We start from the raw sequence: 19,476 nt of genomic DNA on the forward strand, positions 1-19,476 counted from the left end.
TGCTTTCCATCCTTGGTGTAGGAGTGCCAAGAAAAGTGAGGTAGAGCTGTGGATACCTTGTTGACTAGTTAGTAGCTAATTGGATAGGCAATGGGGAGCCATTAAAGTCTTGTAAGCATGGGAGTGACATGGTGGGAAATGAGAGCTTGTAGTTCAGGGTAATTAACTTGGCAGAGCTATCTAGAATGAATGGATTCTCGTGCTTGAAAGACCTGAGGCCAGTTATTGGGGAAGGTTACTGGGATGGTTTGGGGGAGAAATAATGTCTGATGCTGAACGGATACAGCAAAAAGGAGGTGCAGATGTCAGGGCCAAGAGCTCAAAGAGCCTAGCAAGTACATTAGGATGAGGATGGCAAGGGCCTCCTGGAGTGTGAGAGGACTCTAAGTGAACTCTGAGGTTTTCTGTAACTACTCGGTGTCACCATCAGGAGGGCAGCCTGTGATTGGTGAGGAGGTCCTGGACTCCTGGATGGAGGGAAGAGGGAGAAGAAACAGTAAAGCAAAACATGGATTTAGACGTATCTCTTCTACAGAGAGTGGCTTGTCTGAGCCAGAGCCCATCCGAGAACAGAGTGTAAGGAAAAACAATCCTTTCACAGCAAACATTGTTGCCCTTTGTCAAAGAGGAGGGTCTAAAGAAGGCTTCCGTCTCTCCAAATATTTGGGAAACTGGAAATCTTAATTAGTAATCAGAAAGGGACACCAGGAAAGGAAAGAATATAAACCCAATCACTGTGCTCTTCCGGTTTCAAATGCTTCCACAATCCAGGTGATTTACACTCTAGTAACAATGATTGACAGTCAAGAATGTGTCTAGCTCACTTTTATTTTTCCCCTGGGGGACAGCACTTCAGTTCCTGATTGTTTCAAATTGCAGAAGCACGTACTGTGTTGAGTTAGGAGAAATTTGCCCCTACGCCCTCTAGGATCTTTCTCTGAAGGGAGCAGAGTCTATCTCAGTGTTTCCTTTGGTTTGGAAGCAGGGTTTCACTCTGAAGCCTGGGCTAGCCTGGAACTCTCTGTGTAGACCAGTCTTGGCTCAAACTCACAGAGATCTGCCTCTATCTTGATTGATGAAGGCCAGCAGGGCCTCCTTGCCCTTTCTTTTCTGGAAGATGTTTCTAGAGTGACCTATTTCAGTTGGTTGAAGGAGAACCATAAAGGAACCAACCGAATAACCAGAATCTATTGCCACCACTTCGCTACACCAGCATAATTCATTCCTACATTCTAAATTTTAGTCTTATACCCCAGATTACTGTAACTACCACGGGCCTTATCACAGAAACTTCTCCTTATAGCAATTGGGAACCTACACAGAAAACCGGACACAAGGCAGAGATCAACTGATCATCACAGCTCCTGCATCTATGGCTCCAGGAACTTGGGGAAGAGGAGGCAGAAGGATTGTAAGTACGGGAAGAGCAGGAGGTCGGCTGTGAAACAGTGTCTCTTAGAAATGGCTACGCAAGATCAAAACAATATCATTATCAATGGATATACTAATGTGGAAGGGGTTCCATTTATTGACTGCTGGAAAAAGGAGAATTAGCCTATCCCAGGGACGAGCCCCATTGGTTGTCCAATGTAGAGTGGTCAGCTTTGAAACCCTGCACACAAACAACAAAAATGGACTCATGGGGTTCTTTTTATTTGTACATACATATAAGCAAGCAAGCAAGCAAGCAAGCAAGCGCACACACACACACACACACACACACACACACACATATATATATATAACAACTATAATCAAAGATAAAAGAGGCAGTCAACTTGGAGGGGGTAGGAGAGAAGGTAACTTGGAGGAGCTGGAGTAAGGACGTAGATGGGGGAGTGATGTAATTCTATTTCAAGTAAAAATTTAAAAATTAAAAACAGTATTCTAAAACAACCAGCAGATGTATTTTGAGACTGTCTGTCCCAGAGGAAGTTGTCTATTAAGCTGTGTACTTTGAAGCATTTGTTTACTTAGAAAAGTCAAATGTGACCGCGCTGGGTCAGCTGCTGCAAGAACACCAGCAACAGGCAAGCCAACAGTAAATTCTGAGAGTGGAAGCTGCTCCGAAAATCTGCTTTGGTGTCTGGGGAAGCCACACATCTGATCTGAGATAGAGGAGACAATTACAGCATTGTGTACAGGCACCAATGGACAGGCTAAGACCACGAATCCTTGCAGAGCCCAGACGAAGGTGTCAGAACCCTTCCCATCCCATCTAGATCAGTTGGAGAACAGACTATCAAACTATTTAGCTAGATTTATCTTTCTCTCTTTTTTAAAAGCATTTTTTTCAGAACCAGAAAATTAGCAAAAGTGCAATGTTCCCCAGTTCTCCCCACCCCCATCCCCACCACACATATTTTTGCCACCTTCTGGTACATAATAATATTTGTGTTGTCAAAAATTTCAGGCTTTTCTGGAAGGAAAGTGGGGGTGTAAAAATGGGCTGGTTTCATCGGTGTCTTTGGAAATAAAAGGAAATGGTGGCTTCACTACTGAGGCAGAGAATTTCTGCTGGCTCTCCATGTGCGGATATTCACTAGCCATCCCATTAGTATTAGTACTTTGTACTGGAGTTTGTGGAGGAGGCACACAGACTTAATTCTCAGCTCTCTTTGAGCATCAGCTAGTAGATGGGTGAGCTCCAAGGGAAGCAAAGTACAGGATCATGCCTTATAAAGATAAGACTCGTTAATTATCTGGATTTTTTTTTATTATCCAGACGTTATTAATACCTCTCCAGGATGTCTGTCTGCTGTGGATGTGCCTGTGCATTTAATAGCAAAAGTACCAATGGGAATAGAAAACTAGCAGGCACACCAGAGTTCAGATGCAGCTAGGCCCGCTGCATCGGCTCAGAGTCCTTCACCAATCTGGCCAAAGTTTGCTTCACAAAATAGTACACTGCCAAATGGTTTCTGGATTCTTCTCGGAGAAAAACTGCAAAAGAGCTGAAAGAGACCTCTTTCCATAACATTAGTTACTGGCTGGCCATAGGCATCCTACAATCACAAAATTTATTTTAGACCCAGTCATATCTAAGACTGAAAACCCCCGACTGTCCCATCCCAAAGTAAAAAGCGCCACGTTCCTCGTCCCCCCTTCTTCCTTCCAGGGGGTGTCAGTCAGTTCCTAATTCCCTTTTAATCTCTCCCCAACCTTGGACCAGGCTTGCAGAGAGCTGCAGTTACCAGCAAGTGCCCCAACGCGGATAACCGGATTTGTCTCCTCCTCCCAAGCTGGCTGCGGATAGGGGGACACCGAGTTACTGCCCCCGAGGGAATCTCAAAAGTAGACAGAGCCACACGTCGCCGACCGTTCATTTCTGTCGCTGGGTTAAAGAGGAGAGGGAGGATCGGGGCGCAGGAGACACCCCCTCTTTCTCCTCCCTCTCTCTTCCCCACCTCCCAAATTTGGCAGCCTTGAGTGGCTCCCGGTCTGGGGTCTGGAGGGTGTGGAGTGTGGGTGCGGGGGCCGGCTGGAGACGCTCTCGCTAGCGCTGCCTGTGGCCAGACCCGCCTCGCGTCCCCTCTCGGCCGCACACGTCCACCGCCACTCGCGCGCTCGCTCGCGCTCTCGCCTGGCTGGGTCCCTCCTGCTCGCCCGTCTCCTTTTCCTTTTTTTTTTTTTTTTTTTTTTTTTTTTTTTGGTACCATAGAGTCGCTCTGAAAACAGAAGATAGAGGGAGTCTCGGAGCTCGCCATCTCCGCCGATCTCTACATTGGGAAAAAAAACATGGAGTCAGCTCCGGCAGCCCCCGACCCCGCCGCCAGCGAGCCGGGCAGCAGCGGCTCGGAGGCGGCCGCCAGCTCCAGGGAGACCCCGCTGACCCAGGACGCGGGCCGCAAGAGCGAGGCGCCGGGCGCGGGTCGCAGGCAGAGCTACGCGAGCTCCAGCCGAGGTAGGAGACGCAGCGACCGGGCTCCTGGCAGGGGGGCGGCGGGAGCAGTGCGCCGAGCCCGGAGGGGACCGGGTACCCCGGGGGAGCGCGCGCCCCCCGGGAGCGGGCAAGACGCGGGGTCCCCGGGACCGGTGCGCGCGCGCGCGCGCCTGTCGAGGTGCCCTGAGTGGCCGGCACCCCCGCCCCTCCCCCCGCGGCCCCCCACAAATGTTGCAAACTTTTGCAAGCCAGTGCTGGGCTTGCAGGAGAGGGCGAGGGGGGACAGGGACGGACCGGAGCGTTGACAGCCAGGCGACTCCAACACCATCTCCCCCTTGATTGCATGTTTTATTTTCTGCAAAGACGAGCTGTCCAAATTAAATACGATTTCCCCCCACCAAAAAGAAATCGAGACAGGGGAGTGGGGGAAAGAAACTTTTAAAGCGGTAGTGTCCTTTTAAGAAGGGGGAGGGGGTCTGTTTGTGGCTACTCGCTTCCACGGTTACCTTTTCTGCTGTTGACAGTTTCTCACATACTCACCCCCCATCCCCCCGCAGCCGGAGCCGCGGCGGATGTTCGAGTCCTCCCTCTCCCATAAAAGCTTGGGGGATCGGGAGGAGTGGGAGACCTAGACGCCTCTGGGGACGGAAAGGGGGCGCTCCCGGGGCTAAGAGGGGTGACGCGGGCAGCTTCTCTTCTGGAGCTCTGGAGGTGGGTTTGGAGAAGAAGCCAGAGGAATGGGGTCCCGGCGCGTAGGATGTTATGGAGTTGCCCTGGTGGGGCGCGACGACCGGGAGAAGCGCAACTTTGTAGCCAGGGGTTCGGAGCCCAGAGCCCTGGAGGAGGCTGGCAGGGGGCGTGTACAGCGCGCGGAGGGAGGGCGGCAGTGGAGTGGGGTGCTTCACGCGGGATCCGAGGGAGAGGCTGTGACAGCAAACAAACGCGCAGAGAGAACACTGAGAAAAGCACCCAAACTTATTTCTGCTTTGGGAATCCTTCCCTCGCCGCGATGCCCAGCGTTTCTGCGGGAACCTGGGGGTGATCAGAGTTGAGTGTTTGTGGGCCTGGGCTAACAAGGCTGCCCTCGCCGGGTCATTGGTTCATTTCGTGTTGTTCTCTGAAGTGTGTGAAAGAGGGAACCTGGGGAGACAAGGGTGCTTGCTCCCCTCCTGCGGTTTCCTTAAAGTGGCCTGATCAGAGAAAGCTGACTCTTTTCTTAAAGGTGTCAGAACCTGCTGTGGGATTTCCCCCACCTCCTCCTTCGGGGGAGGGGGATTATTTATTTGAATGCTCCGGGAGTTTGCAAAGAGCAGGAGGAAGCTGCAGCTTTAATTACTGTTGTAAATAATGTATAAATCACGCCTGTCACTCCGGAGGAAGCGGGCTCCTGCGAGCCACCGCGGGGCTTGGGACCTAGAGGTGCTCTCTAGCCAGGATCTGGCGGCTAGGGGGCCTGAGGAAAGGCAAAAGAGGGACCGAGAGCCGCTCCCTTGCTCTCCGATGTGCTAGTTGGAGCTGGAACATGGCTGATCATGTGCTGGCTGTTTTACAGTATTCCCCCCTCCCGCCCCACCTTAGCCACACCCCCTGTCCGGGCGCTTTCCCATTCACGGAATTCGAGTACAGTAAAAGCCATCAGGATGACATATGCTGGGGGGGGGCACCATTTAATTAAAGGCGATTTCCGAAGAATGACTGCGCCGAGGCTCGGTTTGAACCGGAGGAATGGGGCTGGCAAGGACCGGGACGAAAGGAAAAGGGGGTGAAGACTTGGGCTGGGGGGCGGCCGCAACCGGCCACCAGCTCTGCGAGTTTGTGTGCGGAGCTTTTGGCTGCAAAGAGTCTATTTAGAGCCCGAGATTTGGAATGCAAGAGGGTTATGTAACAGGGTTAATCAGAAACGCTGGAGAAAATCCCCTTCATGTGTTTGGAGGCTTTTTTTTTTTTTTTTTTTTTAAGAAGGGGATGCAGAGTATCTAGGAAGCGGCTCTAATTTCTGGTTTGTACCTTTCCTCTTCCTTTAGCCCCTCCCCACCTCCCCTGCTTTATTAACATCTTCAGGTGTTATTCCTGCCAGAAGGTGTGTTCTTGCAATAGATTGGGTGGCAGGCTGCAGAACCGACTACAAATCTGTAACTTGCTGTTACTGCAAATTATATAAAGCCGGGGAATTTGGTGCCCCCTTCCAAAGCTCCAAGGAACCAAAATAGGAGCAATGTGAGTCTTACAGGATGACCTGCTGACCCATATCCCTTTACCCCCTAGAGCCCCCACCCCCATTCTTTGAAAAAAAAAAAAAAACCTGTCCGTTTCTCCGAAGAGATTTAATGGGAAGGGGGAAGTAAGGCCCAGACACTCCACTCACATCCTGCACGCAGGCACTAGGTTACATAACAGTCTGAATGGAAAAAAGGAAGGTCAGACATGGAGGCATCCTTTAGCCAACACAGCAGTAGTAATATCTTCCAGGAATTACTTGCAGTTGCAGACCTTGACCTCAGATGTAGCCTCTACTTCTCAGGGGTGCCAATCTTGGTGTGTGTGTGTGTGTGTGTGTGTGTGTGTGTGTGTGTGTGTGTGTGAGAGAGAGAGAGAGAGAGAGAGAGAGAGAGAGAGAGAGAGAGAGAGAGCGAGCGCACCCGGGAGAAAAAGAGAGACTATGTAAGTATGCTGGGTAGTTGAGAGTGATGTGCAAATGGGAAATGTTTGGGTTTTGAGATGATGTAATGGAGTTGGCAGAATATGCAACTCGGCTCCCGGAGTGTAAGCATAAGAAAATTGGAGCTGGCATCCCATATTAATGTTGCATAAATTACAATATCAGAAAGAAATTAACCTACACACTAGGTGATTATGCCTCTTAAATACTTAAAACATAAAGGCACAGGCTCAAAAGGCAAAGCAAACATCACCACCTCACAATGAGCCCTTTCCACCTCAGAAGGGTGAGTGGAGTTCCCTGGTGAAAGGGGACGCTTTCTGACTTGGGGAGGTGTTTTCCTGTGGATTTGGGGGCTTGTTCCCAGCCATCGGATGCTTGAATCCTACAGAACTGTGGGTGTATTCTCATGACATTGATGTGACCTCATGAGATATTACCTGGGTATATTTGAGGCTGTTGCTAAATTCCTATGTCCTGGGAATCTAAGTATGAACGGATTAGAGGCCTTCAGTGCCTGGGCTTTCAAAATCAGATGTGTGGTTTTATAATCTGCAAGTTGATCTCCCTGCGTTCCTTCCAACTCCAAGGAAATGGTAGCGGTCTTAATGAAACCCTTCCATTTTCTAGAAAGTATTAATGATGGCTGGTGCCATTCAGCTCCATCTTTACAGTACCGCCGGGAAAGAGGTGGAAGAAAATAAAAGACAGGCAAGAAGCAACATGGCAAGTAAAAATGAAGTGGAAAAAAAAAAAAGACTGTAAATCTTTAATTTAACAAGGCTTTCAGGGACTTTAGGGAGCTGGGAGCACTGTGGTACAGCCGGCGTTCCACACCCTTTCCCAGAACCTCCGTATTAAATACATGGCAGACGCTTACATGCTTTACCCTCGTAGGACTGTGTACCATGTAGTGGGTTCGCAGGGCTGGAGTGCAAGGCTTTTAGGGCAGGCCAACCTAAGAGAAAAATCAAAACCAAGGGATGGGCTGAAGACTGAAAAGCTGGGTGGGACTGAGGGACAACCCCCTGGAAGCTCAGCCGAGAGTGACTTAAAAACCCAGTTAACAGGGCCCGCATGGCTCTGCAACCTAGAGGAATTCTAGAACTCAATAACTCCTCCGCTTTGGAAGTGCATCCCCTCCCTTCTTCTCACCAGTCCCTGCTGATTCACTTTCTAGAAAGTTCTCTTACCTAGCAGCAGTATGGCCTCTTGTCTAGAGATGAATTTTCAGATCACCTTTGTTGGCATGGTCCCTGCTCTCTATAGCGAATAAATGATAGTTTCCCTGACTGGGAGAAAAAAAAAAATCCTTTCCCAGAGGGATGGGATGATTTGTCTTTTTAAACTAAGGGACTTTAATTTTCTGGTAAATTGCTCATAAAAACATTTATAATTATACCCTTTAAAATGCAATGGAATAATTTTAGAAAATGCATTTCACGATAGTTAGGATAACCTTTCTGTTGCTTCATCCTAATTTCTTATAAAGAACTGAATTATTAATCTAGGCTTCAAGTCCTGAGTGGCTAAGACACTTACAGCAGCCCTTCCTCTGCTTTCCAAACCCCACTGGCATTGGGAAGAGCCATGAGCTCTAGAAAATGTCTTCTTCTGACTCCCAAGTGTGGCTGATGCCTGTCCAGGAGCTGGGCTCTGACAACACTTTCGGGACCCTTGACTGTTCACGGCACACAGATGTGTGTATAGGGTGGGGCACAGGACTCCCCTTGATGTCAGGCAGACATCGTGGCATGGAGAGCCGCAAGGATGTTAATAGCCAGAGTTGTGCCTGTGGATAAAAATTCCAGAGGATTTGTGGAGACAGCTTAATCACATTTGGAAACAAAGTCACCTATGTCTGAAGTTAACCCTTGGAATACAAGTCAGAAAAGCCCATGTGCCATCCTATGGTCAATGTCAGATAGAGGGGCACATTTTTTTCTCTCTCTAAAGTCCCTATTTTGCATTTAGGGACTTGTGGTGTGACGTTGTAAAGACTCACTGAGTTGCCTCGTAATGACCATCATATTCACATAACATGAACCCCATTTTTAAAACGCTACTGTGTGTGTACATTCTCATGTGTGGGCATGTGTGTACATGAATGTGTATGCATGCGGGGTCAGAGGTCAATGTCAGGTGTCTTCCTAAATTGCCATCTGCTTTATTTTTTTCAGGTAGGGTCTTTCACTGGACTTAAAAGTTCAAAGATTCTGCTAGGCTGGTTAGCCAGTGAGCCTCAGGGATCCTCCTGTTTTGGCCTCCCCAGTGCTGGGATTATAGGTATGATTTTCCACACCTGGCTTTTGTACATGGGTTCTGGGCCCTTTTCCAACTGAGCTAGCTCTCCAACCCTCATGTCCTGTGGAATTTTTACAGCATACGTTACTTTTTCAGAGTTCTTCTCCTTTCCCCGTGCGCCTCTCCACTCTGATTTCCATGTTCTTTCTTAGCTTCCATGGGAACTTCTGAGTCTCAGGAGGCAAAATACAAAATGCTTTTTAGAGGTAGGCGTGTTTGTGTGTATGTGCCTCTGTGTGTGTGTGTGTTTATGCGCACGCGCGTTTATGTCCTAATATGTCATCCTCTACCCCTCACTCTCCATGGCATCTTTGAGATGATGTGCAGGTCTCTGAAGTAGATGTCTTCCACTCCCTCATGGAGATCCCCAATCCTCCCATCAGGGTGAGTTATAAATTCTCCTAGAGCAAGGAGAATCACTTGAAAGGGCTTCAGGTACCAGGGCATACACTAACCAAGAATGTAGAATACATTTCTAAGTCCAAAAATCTCCCTTGCTCTGATTTGGGCTGATGACTCCTTCCCCCTCCCTCTGTCTCTCTGTCTCTGTCTCTCTCTTTCTGTTTCTCTCTCTCTTATATTTATTTTATGCCTAATTCATCATGAGAAATGTTGGTTAGAATTAAGCTGTTAAGACTTTTCATCTGTGTTCAGGCTCTATATTAGTATAATTGTATAATTTTTAGGTTAATGTTTAAAAATAACCTGGATGACCAACGTCCAAGTCTTGGCTGCTGTATAATAATCCATGGTTTCCTCTGAGGGTACCAAGGCATTGCCAATGAATTGATTTTTCCATCTGACACTAGATTAACCCCATGTATTTTTTTGCTTTTGTTTTTGGTTTGTGTCTTTTCCTTTTTGAGTAAGTTTTTTAGCTGTGTGGTTCCCTTTCCTAGGCTGGAGAGCGCATTCAGAAGGTAATTGAATCTTTGCTGGGAGATTCGGAGTCTCACGGTGCTGTGGGGTCACGGTGCTGAGCATGAATTCTGATTGTACATTACAGGACTGGAAACGGAGCTGGTGTCAGAGACTGGCCGAGGGTCTGTCTTGATCCCACCTGGAAATCCTTTCTTTTTTCTTTCTGTGAAATCCTCAGCAGGACGATCTGCGTCCCTGTTTTCTGTTGCAAGTAGCAAGTCAGAAATTCAATTAGTTGTTCCAGGTTAATGGAGGGTTTTCCTTTACAGGAAATCGTCAACTAGAATCTATAATCTTTTTGTTTGTTTACTTACTTATTTGCTGGCTTATTTGAGGCAGGGTCTCAGGGTGATCCTCCTGCTTCAACCTCCTGAGTGCTTGGATTACCGCTAGTTGTCTGCTAAAGTCTTCTTACTTCATCCCATGGAGCAGTGGTTCTCAACCTTCCTAACACTACCACCCTTTAATACAGTTCCTCCTGTTGTGGTGACCCCCCCATCATAAAATTATTTTTCTTAATTTCTTAACTGTGATTTCATTGCTGTTATGAATCCTAGTGTAAATATCTGACATGCAACCCCAAAGGGGTCGCCACCCACAGGTTGAGAACCACTGCTCTAACTAGAAGCTGCAAAATCCAGAAGTATCCAGGGAGGCAATTTTGTTTACAGGTCCTGTAGTGTGGCCTCCTCTCATGTAATAGGGGTGGAAATCACCACTAACTTAACCATTCCCTTGCGGATGTTGGGGGCATCTCTTTGGTAGGGGTTTCATGCACCTGGAATGTTAGGAAGCTTCAAGGTTGAAGCATGTAGGAAATAAAAAAAAGAAAAAAAAAACACTTAGAGGCCTCCAGAGGAAGTCCTCTCCTAGCTGTGGCCTTTGGGAGGCATTTCTGGACCATAGAGCTGGCTTCCTTGGCATCATCACACTTGACTTAATGTTAGTCGTTGATAATCTGCTGCCTCTGATGTCATTGTCGCTGTGTTTGGATTCTTGGTGTTATGATAGCCTATTATCACCATCATCATCATCATTATTATCAGTGGACTGTTTCTGGTAAAGGCATCAAGGGGATTGTTTAAAGACGTCATTATCCTAGAAGAAGAGGATATGATGAAGCTCTCTGCAGGAAGACGGGCTTTCGGCCCTAGCTCTCCCAGGTTCATGCTGAAAAGAATTACAGGGAACAGTCCCTTGTTGAGGGGCGAGCAGTCCCCCCAGACAGATTTTTATGGCTTTCATGACATGATCATGAATTCTGTCACCATGTCACGTGAGGTGGTGCTAATGGTACCATTAATATGATAGCAGAGGCAGTGCGGTTTCCCAGTGACGGGTTTATCTACAAAACCTGGATCCTGGTGGCTGGCTGGGGAGCCCTGTACTCATGGATGCTCAGAGTAGAGGCTTCCCACACCTTCAAAGGTGGAGGAGGACTCTGGGCTATCTCAGGGTGAGTTTCTCTCCATTTTCCCTGGAATCTCCCACCAGAGACTGGGAGGGAGAAAGCAGTTTCATGATACACAGGCTGTCTTTCCTCTCAGTGGAATCCTCTTAGCTATGTCATTGGGTGTTGGCACTCAGGATACAAATTGCCTTAAACTGTTCTGAAGTAAGGAAGAAGTTTCTCCGTGTAGGCAGCAGTCATAGTAGATGGAGTCCAATGGGATACAGGAAAAGGGCACCACTCAGTGTTAGAGCCTCAAGCTGGTGAAAGAGGTACTGTTAAAAATACCTAGCTTACTTCGGGGGAGGATTTGCCTGAATACCGATGGAGTTTATGAAATATGAATATAGTGAGTCGCTGTACGTAAGTGGTAGGCGTGTGTGAAAGAAGAAGAAATAAAATTGTGTATAAATGACACTCCGAAACTTGATGGAATTGTACACGTGACGGGAATGGTGACGTGTGGGTCTGTGCTTCACAGGGGGAAAGAGAAGCAGGCTGAAAAATCCATCTGTCAAACTTGATATGGGACTAGAAATTACAGAATAGAAAAAAATCAGTTGCCTTGTTTTGTAGGCAAAGAACATCACCAAGGATAAACAGGGAGCTTGTGAAGAATGGAGATGAAATTTCCAGAAAATGGGTTGGGGCAAAAAACCTAGAGGCCAGTGTTTGAATGCAGAATGAGGCACACTAAACATAGTCTTCAGCATTCTGGGCTATTAACTCGTGTGGTGTTAGGTGTTGGGCTTATTGCCAAACAAAAGTCACAACTATGAATTTTCAGTTTTGTAAAAGAAATCACCTTGATCTCCCCCAGGCATAAATATATGTAGCAGGACTCGGAGTTGTACAGGATGCCATTTTCCCTGCCTTGTTCTGATTAATTGACACCCTAGACTATATGCCTCTTTGCTGAAGGTGACTTTCCACTCTCTGAGCACAGACATGTCTCACCGAAGTGCAGGAATGAGAACCCACAAGCTAAAGTATGTTTCACTAGGTGAGGTGTTTTGGTGGGTGAGAAAAGAATGGTGAAATGTGAGAGGGAATCGTGTGAAAAGAGGTTCAGATGCCCATTTGGGACTGGGAATTGGGGGCTGGGGATGAAGGCAGGGACAGAGACGCTGTGTGCCAAAGACAAGGAAGTCGGCATCAACTCTGAAATTTTAAATTATCTTTAACAAGGACAATGAAAAGAGGCACGTTGACACTTTGAGAAGTTATGACGAACTTGCCGAGAATGCCAATTGAAACAAGGCAGGTATGGGAATACTCAGAAAAACAGACAGCGAGAGCCGGTCTGAAGGGCAGAGAGATCGGCTTCCTGGTGCGTTGAGGGAATTGGTGGGTGTGCTTATTGACTCTTCCAATTAGTTTTAGAGAAATCTGAAGAGATGGACAAAGACGGAGAAAAGGCAGCCAGATGTGATCCTGAACTTCCAGAAGCAGAGAGCCTCTAACATCCCTCTAGGAGCCATGGCAGTCACGGACAGCAATAAGGGAGTGGAAATGAACGGATCTTGAAACACCCAGTCACAGAGGAACCACGTATGCTTATCGGGCCTGAGACTGCTTAAATAAACTGCATCTCTTTTCATTTTCAATTTCCAGTTGGGAAACCAGAGGATGATGAAAAGGTCATGATACAGTCTGTACTCCACAGGGACGTTGCTGTGCCAAGGATATTCTCTCTAAAAGTATAGGGCAGCTGGGAGGGTGAACTGCCCATAACTCTCAATTGTCCAAGTAATGAAGTATCAGGAAAAGCTAAGCCAGATGAAATAATTTGATCATCAAAAATGATTCCTCTGATGGTGCTTGGAGTGGGCTGGCTGACATGGCAAGTATGGAATTGCTAATTTATGTTACCTCACTCTCTTTCTCTCTCCCAGTTGGGGTGAGCACACACGGACAGGCTTTGGGAACCTCGGCTGTGTGCAGAACCCATGCCCTTAACCCAGATAGTATAACATTTCACAGTGTCAGAGATGACAGCCAGAGATGGGGGACAGTTCAGTGAGACTTCTCAAGACCCTGCAGAGCCACTTGGAGATTGGAAGCTACGCTCAAAGACTCCCTGAATATTCTGAAGTTTGCCTTTGGACCTGGGTGTAGGGCTATCCATTAGGCACCCCTCATTCCGCTGCTACCCCTATTTTGTTAGGAAAGATGTTAGAGTGAGACCGTGAAGCTGATGCACCTGTCCCTACAAGCCAGCGATGTGTCTGAGATTCTGTTCCCAGGCAGCATGGGATGTGCTACCGTTGGGATGTGACTACAGCCTAGATCTTCGGCTCACTCATCTCATGCTCTTTCCACTCATGTGCAGGTTCCCAAAAGTCCTGGGAAAAAGAACACCAAGTCCCTACCCTCCAGGAAAATTGCCCTGAGGATGTTTAAATGTATACAACATGGTCATCTAGGTCAGTATGAGTTATGTGGACTATACATCCGTAGTGGGGTAGGTCATTTTTTAATCTCACTGGGCACTTTGATTACTAATTAAAGTAGGTATTTATTATATTGTGTATTGTATTTTATTTATCTGTAATAAAATCTATTTATTATAATTAAAGTACACAGTGCCTGAGTCTCATGTTCTGATTCCATGCAAAGTCAAGTATGGGACGGCGAGCTGAACACCTGCCATTGAGGAGCAGCTGGAGTGGGCACAGCCAGGCTCACCGGGAGCGGTGTTTCTGCCCAGCCAGGTCCTTCATAGAGCTGTTTTCAAGACCAGATCCGCAAAGAGAATATTGCAAGGCCATAAAATTAAAAAAAAATAAATCATCACAGTAGGAAACTATTTCTTTTTTTTTTAATTATTTATGTGTTTGTTTATTTTACCCCCGGAGGAATCTCATTGGTGCTGCTCATATGCACACGGGCATGGGGTCATCCACCCGGGGCATGGGCAACCTTTCAATGGCCGTACTCCTGAAAGAAGTGACTCCCATTTGAAAGAGAGTGAGAGTGGGGTGGTGGTACAGGGAGGGTTTGAAGGGGGGAAGAGAGAGGGGGAAAATGATGATCAATTATTAGAATCTCAAAAGAATATTTTAAAAAATTAAAAGTGACTCTTCCTCCCCAAGCAGCCATTAGCTGCCAACGGCTGCTCAGCTAGGGTTGGGGCCTTGGGCGCCCCCTCCCTATTTCTTGCTGAATCTTCAGTGGTCTTGATCCTGCAGGGTCTTGTGCAGGGAACCACAGCTGCTGTGAGTTTCTGAGGCAGTAACCACGTCAAGTCCAGAAGACAGCAGCATGTCACAGCTTCCTCCCATCCTCCAGCCCTTACATTCTTTCTGCCCCATGTTCCTAGAGCCTTGGCAGGGTGGGGTGGGGTGTTCTTAAATGGGGAAGGTTTATAGTTTGTTCCAAATGAAAAATAACATCGTTCCCTGCAATGTACACAGAATCGTATCTTTTTTTTTTTTTTGGTTAAAAGTTACAGTGCATGCATTAATGTGTATATGTACATATGAAATACAATTATATCAGTAAATGAACTTGGAACCACACACCAAAATGAAATAATAAAGTGATCACGTATGGGTGGTGGTTTATTGTCTGGTTTGTTTTTATTTTTTTCTTTTCTGAGGTTCCTGAATTATGAATGTATAATTTTTATCGTAGAAAGAAAATAAATCTTTCTCTTTTTTCTTCTAAAAAAACGGTGTGTTGTGAAATTGGAAGTGACTCGAAGGGTCTAGTTCTGAACTCGGTGTCTTACATAGAATTTCATAATGTTTCAGAGTCCGTCTCAGGTTTACACGTCTAAGGAGCAATCTTTTGATTATTACATTCCAGAAGAGGGGCCCTCAACTTGATTTAGGAGGGTTCAGGTTTAGGAACTCCTTGGCCCCTGAAATACTTACAGTCTGATGTCCAATGAAATAAGGAGATTGTAAGCCAGTGTGTGTGTGTGTGTGTGTGTGTGTGTGTGTGTGTGTGTGTGTGTAGGAATACACATGCACACATGCGTGTGCATACACATGTGGACATGTGTGCATACAGAGAAAAGCTTTGCACATAAAGTATTTCCATTTGTCAGAGCTTCACTGTTACTTTTGTTTTCTTACTTAAAACACACAGCATGGCCCTTAGAATTAGCTTTCTTATGTATTTAGGAGACGTTCCTCACAAATGCCAAGAGACCTGTCCCAGGTGAGAGGTAGATGGAGACATTCTGGGCATTTGGCATGGGATGGGAGGGGGAGGAAGTCTTCACAATTACTCACATGGAGCTCCAGGTGCTGCTCATTATGATCTGGGGGAGGACAAATAATGTAAATACTCATTATTGTAATCATACCATATCGTGGTGCCATTCTAAGCATACACTTATTATTACCCTATTACATGTATGAGTGCATCTGCCTTAGACTGGCTGAGAATACAAATTCGGGGCTTTCCCCCTGTGTGACTTAGAGCAGACATGCTTGTGTGAGGGCACAAGGGAGCATTTCTTATTTTATTCGTATGAATGTTTTGTCTGCATGTATATCTGTGTACCACATGAATGTTAGGTGTCCGGAGTAGGGCATCAAATCCTCTGGAACTGGAGTTACGGACAGATAGGAGCCACCACGTGGGTGCAGGGAATTGAACCCAGGACCTCTGCAAAAGCAGTCAGTGCTTTTAACTACTGAGCCATTTCCCCAGCCCCTGGGGTGGCATTTCTTTAATTCAATAAATACTTCCTAGAAATGTTCTCTGTGTCAGGCACTGTGCTGGGCTCTGAAGCCGACAACAAAGAAGCTGGACTCCTGCCTTGTTGACTGTTCCGTTCTGGTGCAGAGGCGTCTCACTCTTACCTTAGATGGCAGGCTCCAGCTGGTTTTCCTCCTGGCGTGTTTTACACGTGGCCTGTTTGACCTCTATGTCTTAGCTGTCTTTCCTCTTCCCTCCCCCTGTCCCTTTCCCTATCTTGTGTTCTCATCTCTTCTTCTCAGACCTTCTGTGATCAGTGTAGGTCCAGACAACATCTACCCTCTCACCTCTACCGTTCCCAAGATCCCTGTTTTTCACAGATATTGGTTGCACGGACCAAGGGCTCCTTCAGACATCCTGTGACCACTTCTCCGAGTTCCTTAAATGCTTTCTTCATCTTCCAGTGTCATTTCCTTCTTGTGAGCCTGTTCTCCACATGGCCAGGAACATAGCTTTTATATATATATATTTTTTAACCACTTTACAGTGTCTCAGATAAAGTAGACCCCATTAGCTCTGCAGTTACCCTTTCTCACGCTGCCCTGCAAAGTATCTGTTTCCCCAGTTAACCACCTTCGTGTTCCTCAGCTGCATGCCTGTCTTCAGTTTTCTCATGCTTCGGTAAGGTTTGGTCCCAGCTATTCTCATTTGTTCCATGTCTGCCTTGATTGGATCCATTGTTTTCCTCCATTCCACCCTCAGGGCTAATCCAGTCTTGGTCATCTCAGACCGAAACTGCTCACCTTTTGAGACAGAGTACGTATGCCTGGTTTGTGGCGAGCCTGCCGGAAGTGAGTGACGGAGTGAGGGTGGCAGGTATGCCCTATGCCACTGTGTCCCGGGTACGTTCATTAAGCTGAAAAATGGGGAGGGTGGTGTTGCCAGCCTTGCTGGGATGATCTTGGAATATTGCTTGCCAAGTGCCTGCCAGCAGATCTGGGGAACAGTGTGTGTGGCTCTGGTGGTGGTGGTGATGGCCTACCCAGTGCTGACCGGTCCCCTCGTACCTCTCTCCTTCTCCCACTTGGGTCTTCAGTTCCCTTGGCATGAAGCATTCCCTGTTTGGTTCTGCGGTTCTGTGAAATGAGCATGGATCTCAGGGGCTTCGGTGGATATCCTGACACCTTCCTTATGCCAGTTCTCTTTCTGGACTGGATCCAGCCTCTATCATTCAGCGGGCCCACCGTGGGCTGGATCTGCCAAGAGAGGACACGTGACTGGAGTTGAGCCCCTTCTTCACCTAATTGTTAGGGTTCTCCAGTGTTACCTCCCAGACCTTCTCCTGAACCACAAGCAAGTCCATGCCTACCTGTTTCTTCCCTGCACCCCCGTTCTTTCCATGGTCCCCACTGGCTTTTGACCTGCTCCTATCCAGCTAGGATAGCTCCATCTTTCCCACTGGCCATCCTGTGATGCTTTCTGTGGCTTCCTGTCTCATTAATTCCTCACCCTCCCCTCCTCTTTACTCACTGTCTCCTTCCTGTCTACAAGGGTTCCATTCGACTTGTTCTTCAGTGATGTTCCACTCTGTGACTGACTGCTGAGTCTTTCAATTCTAATCTAATAATTTACGTGCACTTTGCAAGCAATCCTCTCGAAGATTCACAACCTGTTTGCAATCATGTTCCAGCGGTGATGGGTACCACGGTGGCCCTGGGAAAAGCCAGGAAAGCAATCTTAGCAGGAGCGGAGGGTGTGCCCGTGGATTATAATATCTTTTCTTGGAGAATCAATTCCACTTGCCAAGGGTCTTTTATTGATTTAGTTTCTAATTAGACTAAGATAGGTCAAAGATCAGAGGAGGCAGAGGCATAGCATGTTCAGGGAAGTAAAGGGAGACTGGAGTCCCATCTTTTCTGCCAGGACGGTTTGGGTTTGATACACCGTGTGACTTTTACAGAATTAATTGGCACTGTGATTAGGTGGTTTTATTTCTTTATTCAGACATGTTGGAAGCTGATTCTAATATTCAGTGGTAATGAAAATAGAGTAATGCTGTAATAACTGTCCCATTGTAAAGTGAATTACACCGTTAAGCATCTATTTTGTCTAATTTGTATTGGTGATAGTGTGGATCACACCACACACACACACACACACACACACACACACACACATTCAGGCACACAAACGTGTCAGATAGCTTTATATCTGTTTATATACAAATACATATAGGCACACGTACACCTACTAATGTGTCAAGCAGATTGAGAAGACGAGACGACGATGGATAAGACTGGATGAAACACGGGGCTGTGTTGCCTTTAGCAAACCTGAGCCAGGCCAGATGCTCTGTGACCGCAGGTGAAGCTAGTCATGCCCCCAGACCCTCCATCCTTATTGTCACACCAGAAAACTTTGAATCCTTGAGATTCTCCATTTGAAAATGAGGCATCCCAGAGCTCGGGAATACTGGTCGTTTTCCTTTGTCGCCTGTCCCCCAAGAAAAGTGCCACAATTTTTGTAGCACAAAGATAGAAGCATATTTTTGTGCATTAAGTCATAGCCAAATCCTGAGAGCTGAAACAGGATCTATGGAGACAGAATTCAATATGACTTCCCCGTTGGGGCATGTCAATTAAAGAGCCTAAGTGAGTAGGTTCTTGAGACTGTGTCCCTTAGCCCCAGGGGCCTGGCTTTGCCAGCGGGCCTGGCCGTGGAGCTTTGCCATTGTTTATGGGAGTAAATATGGTTCCAGTCCCTAGGCTGGTATCTCTAGAGGTCTTAAAAACTTTCCTAGTCTGTCTGTCCTTCGGGTTACCGTCTCCAAGACTTCCATCTCTAAGTTCGAAGGGACCCAGAAGTTCTGGGACACTGTGACCAGGGGCATGGAGAAGTCTCTCATTGTCCTCACTTGAGGGCTTTGCTTTGGCAGTACTGCCAACTCTGCCCCCTGCTAAACTGGCACCCCAGAAAGACCTTATCTGGAGAGGTGGGATTTTTATTTACTTTAGAACACACTTAACTTTCATAGATAGAATGCTTGCCTTCATGACCAAATTATTGGAAGCAAATTTACTTCATAAACAACTGCGCAGGACCTGAATCTGAAATCAACAATGTTGATTTTTAAACTTCTGGAGGATTTAAATCAGAGGGAAGACAACATCAATGTCTGGCATCTGGATTAAGAATATAGTTAGTGGAGAAATTTATTGCAATCCTCTTTGAAAAAATATCAATATCATCTTGTGCCTAATAAGATGATGTTATAATGAAAATTACCACAGAGCTTGACAACATCTCTTTATTAATTGGCCTTCTCTGTGATTATTTTCTTAGTAGCAAATGAACTCTGCTTTTCTGGCTCATTAGTCATAGTCCATAGTGAATTCGCAGTTTGTTACTTCAGCCGTGCGTATCTTCCCAGTGGGCTCAGTCCCCCCTCTGGGGCAAGGGTTGTAGATTTTCTGCAGTGTATATGGTCTCCTATCTCCGTGCTGTTTGCTCCTGCACTCAGTGAGCACCCTCAGGATGCCAACAACAGGACTGTAGATCAATATGTGAAGGCCAGCCGATGTAAACGTAGGTAGGCTAGGCCGGAGA

The 19,476-nt window shown here is 46.8% G+C and overlaps 1 protein-coding gene across 1 annotated transcript; it reads left to right on the forward strand.

Moving 5' to 3' along the window:
• The first annotated feature begins 3,738 nt into the window (after positions 1-3,738).
• Positions 3,739-12,605, forward strand: LOC131915159 (nuclear receptor ROR-alpha-like). Its single transcript, XM_059268183.1, has 2 exons — positions 3,739-3,904; positions 12,139-12,605. Exons 1-2 carry the CDS (start codon positions 3,739-3,741, stop codon positions 12,222-12,224), a joined length of 252 nt encoding a protein of 83 aa, XP_059124166.1. The 3' UTR covers positions 12,225-12,605.
• Positions 12,606-19,476: the final 6,871 nt, after the last annotated feature.

Source organism: Peromyscus eremicus, chromosome 7 (genome assembly GCF_949786415.1).
Source record: "Peromyscus eremicus chromosome 7, PerEre_H2_v1, whole genome shotgun sequence".
Lineage (NCBI taxonomy): Eukaryota > Metazoa > Chordata > Mammalia > Rodentia > Cricetidae > Peromyscus > Peromyscus eremicus.